Source organism: Gymnoscopelus microlampas (genome assembly GCF_963454915.1).
Source record: "Gymnoscopelus microlampas genome assembly, chromosome: 15".
Lineage (NCBI taxonomy): Eukaryota > Metazoa > Chordata > Actinopteri > Myctophiformes > Myctophidae > Gymnoscopelus > Gymnoscopelus microlampas.
In genome coordinates, this window is record NC_139952.1 from 30,610,499 (window position 1) to 30,616,877 (window position 6,379).

General features: G+C 41.4%; 1 protein-coding gene across 1 annotated transcript; it reads right to left on the reverse strand.

Annotated features, from left to right (window-relative positions):
- Positions 1-681: 681 nt before the first annotated feature.
- cfap90 (cilia and flagella associated protein 90) lies at positions 682-5,683 on the reverse strand (the record flags this gene model as incomplete). Its single annotated transcript, XM_084080418.1, has 3 exons — positions 682-861; positions 4,706-4,822; positions 5,561-5,683. The coding sequence occupies 3 exons, from the start codon at positions 5,681-5,683 to the stop codon at positions 682-684; spliced, it is 420 nt and encodes a 139-aa protein (XP_083936544.1).
- Positions 5,684-6,379: the final 696 nt, after the last annotated feature.

A 6,379-nucleotide genomic window follows, 5' to 3' on the forward strand; every position in this document is an offset into this window, starting at 1 on the left:
AAAATATAGACTAAATTGAATGTGCTGGCAGTGAAAACACTTACTTTAGGTCCTAAGGTAATCCTATATGGTTTAGGATGCCAAAACAATACAGGTTTTTATCAGACAGTTTTTATTGTATTATTGTATCCAACAAACACTCTACAATGTGTTTCTAAAAATGTGGTCTGCATCATGTTCAGTTCTATATAGCTTTAAATTACAGTATATAGGCTACTGTATTTTAACATAGCCTCATGCATCTACCCTATACTAACTATTAACATCTGTTTCTATACTTTTTCTGTGAGATCTCATTGCCTCATTTTCAGCAGCTGCACTTGCCGAAACCACTTAAAGTAATGTACCATTATCATAAATTCAGAAGAGGCAATTATAGGAGAACTCCTGTACCTAAGTCTGTCAGATATTCAGAAACATAATGTCTTACATGATATTTCTTCCATATTTCCCATGTCCTTCTTTTGAGGCTTCGGGTAATTGCAAACTTTCGCATATAAGCATAATTTTGTTTCATCTGATAAGATTATGTAATAATATATCATCTCTGTCTGTTGGAAACCTCATATGTCCAAAACTGTTACTTTTCAGGGTTCAAATTCAAAAATAGCAAAAGTAGCAGATCTACAAACTCAAAACGTGTTGCGAGCTTGTGGATCTGCTACTTTTGATACTTTTGTGTCAAACTGGAACGACTGATCCGTATCCCTCTGCTACGTTTCGTGAAATGCCGTTTTTCCGAAAGAATTCCACTTGTATACGTGCGACACGGACATACTGCCGCCCTGGTTGGTAAAGAACGGGAGGAGTGCGTCTGCCATACTCTGAAGAGGATCGAACTGGCATAGCTCTGGATATCTCCTGTGAGAGAGACAGAGAGAAAGAGAAAGAGAGATATCAATCTGACTGGTCAATAGTTGTGGTATAATAACCATGGCTTTGAAGTCTGCCTTTGTACTGTTCTCTATGGGGGAAAAGCTAAAACGAGAAAATGACAACATTTTAGGTGAACTTCAATCTCCATGGAGGCTTATCCATTGAGGAATGAATAGACTAGAGCAATGTCCAGAAAAATAAGTGATCCTAAACATCCTTTCTGTTTAGGAGGAGTGGCTAAAATTCTCACCAAATGAGAATAACTGGTCCACCTTAGCCCCTGAAATCCTTTATACTTCATTGAATGGAGTCCCCCAGGAGTCTATACTAGGCCCCCTCCTTTTTTCCCTTTACACCAAATTTCTTTAACAAAAATAGGCACTCTACAACCTCACAATGTGTTGTAACGCGATGAGTTGTGACCTTACAGAACGGCTATTTTTGCTGAATGTTCGCCCCCAGATTAGGGACGCTAGGGTTCATGTGGTTAAGGTGGTTAGTTCATTAGCTCGTTAGCTCAGTCACCTATTAGGGAATATTTGGGGTTTAAACTAGATGCAAAAGATTTGCAAGGACTCTCAAACCACCACCTTTGAACATTTGTGCCTATAGCAATGTTTCCTCTATTGAAATAATTGCTCCCTTTTGTCTGTGTGACAATATTACAGCATCATGTTCAGTTTAACTCTTCTTTAATATCACAATCCAAATCATATCCTTAACTGCTCATATGGAGTTCAGAGCAACGTTTGGTGAACAGGCAAATGGAGAATGGAGATCTGGGGTGTCAGATTCATGGAAAACAAAGAGCAAACTGGTTTGTAATTATTGTTGTCTCCGCCAGGAGAGTTTGTTTTCACTTTCTGAAACTGGGACTAACATTGGTCAAGCCTCACGTGACACGGTGAAATAGTGTGATCTGATTGGCAAGTGACGTATAGCGGCCTATAAATACATGTGTCACTTTGAAAGAGTCTGTGCCTCTTTCAAAGTGAGGTAAGACAGGAATAATCACGAAATGGCTGAGAAATGGCGGATACTGTAACAATTGGATAGGACACTTACACAGACAGGACGGATAGGACACTTACATAGACAGGACGGATAGGACACTTATACAGACAGGACGGATAGGACACTTATACAGACAGGACGGATAGGACACTTATACAGACAGGACGGATAGGACAGTTATACAGACGGATAGGACACTTGTGTCATGTTACTATTCCCAACACAAGTCTGCTGGCGGAGACTTGTGCTCCGAGGAGCACTTTTTCTAGTTATTATTTTGAATTCACTTTGTGTAATGGGGCTCTGTGGGCTCTTTCCAACAGAAACATCTCTACATGCACAGTAAGAGCATTTATTCACTGACAAATAGACTAAACTGTACACACAGTATACTGCTGCTTTCACAGCAATAACTTACTCTGCTTGCCAGCCTCACCACACATGCTCTCTCTCTCTCTCTCTCTCTCTCTCTCTCTCTCTCTCTCTCTCTCTCTCTCTCTCTCTCTCTCTCTCTCTCTCTCTCTCTCTCTCTCTCTCTCACTCACTCACTCACTCACTCACTCACTCACTCACTCACTCACTCACTCACTCACTCACTCACTCACTCACTCACTCACTCACTCACTCACTCAACCATGCACAATACCCACTCAGACTGGTCATCGGAGGTCCACAACTGCTGCTCTTCTTTTCTCTCTAACTCTTGTCCCAAATTCATCCCAAAATGTATTTACATTCTCCTCCTTTCATCAGTCCCAGGAGGATGGAAGGTCCTTAAGCTTAAGCTCTGGTTCCAGAACCTCTCCTTTAGGCTGAAGAAGGTGCTCCATGGAAAGCCTCCTGCATTGTCCTGGTGCCCAAGGAGGGACACCCCAGCTCTCTCAATGACTACAGGCCAAATGCTCTGATGTTGCACATTAAAAATGCCTTCGAGAGACTGGTCCTGGATGCAGCACCTGCAGCATACATGCTGCTGCAGATGTTCCAGTCTGTAGTATAGCCAGTGTCCTCTTCTTTGTCGTGGTCGGTTGCCAAGAAACTAATCAAGCTGTTGAGGAACGCTAGCTCTGTAGTTGGAGTTAAACTAGACCATCTAGAGGTGGTTGGACAGGGGAGGATGAGGACAAAGCTGAATCCCTCCCATCCACTCTATGATGTGCTAGCGGGGATGAGGAGCACATTCAGCCACAGACTCACCCCCCACCTGGCACACCACAAAGCCACTTGTGATTACAAGATCTCTTTTTCGAGGGATCCTTGGCCAAGATAGCAGCAATACAGTGTTGAAACGAATATAGAAAATAAAATTAAAAGCAACAAATTACAGTGTAGAAAACAACATAAAACGAACACAATTGCAATGTCCAATAGAACAACAAGATAAGCTCCTTTAGCTGCAGATCTGTCTACAAGTGGTTCCAAGCTGCAGGGGCGGTGAACATAAAGACTTGTTTGTTGAGTTCGAACCTTGGGTACAAATGGTATGGGGGTGTTGTTTGGATGGAAACAATACTTGTTTAGTTACTAGGTACAGTAAGAGGAGATCAAGGATTGACTTGAGATCAATAAATATGCGCCAATGACTGAGTCTGCACAGGGCCAACACCTGAATTTCCCCACAAGGATCAATAAAGGTTCATTTTGTCTTTTATTTGAAATGTTCTAATTCACACCACTAGCCATTGCTCACCTGATGGAACAGTCTGTGCGAGTGTGCTGTGCATGCATGCAGTTTAGAAGCTGCCTACAACGTGCTCAGTCGGTTTGGTCAGTATACATTTTGAATGCATATTGCTCTCTGTCTGTCTGTCTGTCTGTCTGTCTGTCTGTCTGTGTGTGTGTGTGTGTGTGTGTGTGTGTGTGTGTGTGTGTGTGTGTGTGTGTGTGTGTGTGTGTGTGTGTGTGTGTGTGTGTGTGTGTGTGTGTGTGTGTGTGTGTGTGTGTGTGTGTGTGTGTGTGTGTGTGTGTGTGTGCTCTCAGCGACCTAGAAAGTCACTTTGAGCCAGTTTCCTTGACAAGACAAGTACAGTATAATTACTCTGACATACTTGTAGGTTGCCAGGCTAAAAGCAGCACACCCAAATTAGTGTTGGCGACTATCACTGGTCTGGCCCGTAGACAAGGCCCACGCTCACCACCATACCTGCTACAGTAGCCAGTGCCAATTTAAATGCAAATGACCATACAACATAATTGGACCTCACAAAAGCTCTCCCTTGACAGATGTATCTTGGGGAATTCTAATTGATTACAACTTTAAAATGTCCTCTTTTATTGAAGTGACCCGATGTGGTGCCTGGCTGCTAAATGTTCATTTAACCCTGGGAGTTTAAAAACTGACCCTTACTGAGCAGCTTTAGTAACTTGGATGGCTTGTATGTGTGCTCTGCACTGATGTAAACGCCAACGTATTAACCTCTCAACAACTCTCAGTTCCCCAAACTCGCCTTAACCACATGAACCCTTTAGTAGTGTCCCTATTTTGGGAATGTCATAATAGGGGTGCACATTCTGTGAAAATAGCCAGGCAAACATTCTGCTCAAATGGCAGATCTAAAAGCTCACAGCGTGTTGTGAGCCTGTAGATCGGCAACTTTTATTGTGATTTATGTTTTACACTTAAGTCTTGCTTTTATGAATTATGAATTGTTGTTTTTTCATCTGCCTCAATTGGAATGCACTTTGAACGCACTTTGGGTCAGCTCCTGTTGTTTTTCAATGTGTTACAGTAAATAAAGGTGACTTGACACGACCTCACTTTAAAATATGAGTTATACAATAGTCTATTTTTTGGGTGAGTTGATATTCATATTACCTCTTTAAACAGGTCGAGGCCTCTGCCTTTACTGTGTTCTCTGTCATCCCGGTGTAGTTTGTTATCATAACCCTCAGGCCGATGGAACAGTCGATCATAGGTGAAGACCTCTGGGGCCTAAAGGTTCAAACAGACAGATGTTAGACAACCACAGCAGGTCAGATTCAGGTAGGCTACTTGGCCACTTGGGTTGGGATCCGGAACTGGAGGAACCGGATCCAACACTGAGGAAGTGGAATCGGTTCCATCACATTTGGAACCATTTCCAGGAACCCGTTTTGATCACACTGTCAGTGGTTTCAACTTTTTTTATTTCAAGGACCACCATAACTCTGAGAGTGTACAAATGGAACCAAATGGACCCGCAAGGGTCCATTTGGTTCCATTTGTACACTCTCAGAGTTAGACATGTAGGGTCCATTTCCCCCCCCCCCCCCCCCCCCCCCCCCCCCCACATGTTGTTGTGCGAAAAATGTATTTTCTTGGCAACTATAACTTCATATTTCTAAATTTCAAGGGGAAATGGGATTGGAACGAAAAATGTGTTGCAGAGTTTTCCTGGCCTGTAACTACAGCGTGGGGTGCACTGAATCCAACTCATTATGGATCTCTAGCCGCTGTCCAAGGTGCTGAAACCCGTTTTAAGTATTTTTTTGTCCAACAATATTTTGACTGGCCAAACTATCTTAAACAAAGCATAACGTTCAACGTTTGGTAACTGCAGTGACACGTTTACGGACTAGACCATCGTCAAATTAAAGATCAATTACACATTCTTCCTTGCTTAATTAATTAATTTACCCAGTTAGCTTACTTTATGCAACATATTATAGTATATTATAATTATAGTGTTACCTTGGATTCATTGCTAAAATAAGACATCTCTTTCGTGTCCTTTCGTCGTGGTGGGATGTGACTGAACACAGACAGGGTAGAGATGGGTTTTGTATAGGATTCCAAATCCAATGATATATCCATTGTGTCAGTTAGATTCAACAACAAATGTATTTGCTTCTGGCCGAGAGAGCGACTGAAGGAATTCCGACTCTGGCGTCTGTGGTTGCTAGGATACCCCCCTCCACTGCCAAGTCAGTAACTCTATCTGTCTATCTATCTGTCTATCTGCTCTTCTTTCTTTCTTTCTTTCTTTCTTTCATTATCCATACTCAGTGGTGGAAGAAGTAGCCTACTCACATTCTTTACTTAAGTAAAAGTATCAATACCACAATTTAGAAATACTCGGATAGAAGTAAAAGTCCGGTATTAAAAATGTACTTGAGTAAAAGTACAAAAGTATTGGCATCAAAATATACTTAAAGTACCAAAAGTAAAAGTACTAATTATGCAGAATGTCCCATTTTCACAATATGTATACAACTCTTTTGAAAATAGCAAGGCGTTGTGAGCTCATAGATCAAGTATTTTCAAAACCGGTAGCTGAAGTATACATAAGGCTAAACTGGTTAATGTATGTTTTGTAATAATAATCAGAATCTACAAAGTAACTAGTATCTAAAGTTTTCAAATAATTGTTGTGGAGTAAAAGTACAATATTTGCCTATGAGATGTAGTGGAGTAGAAGTAAAAGTATTGAAAATTGGAAATACTCCAGTAAAGTAAAGATACCTCAAATTTGTACTTAAGTACAATACTTGAGTACATGTACTTAGCTAC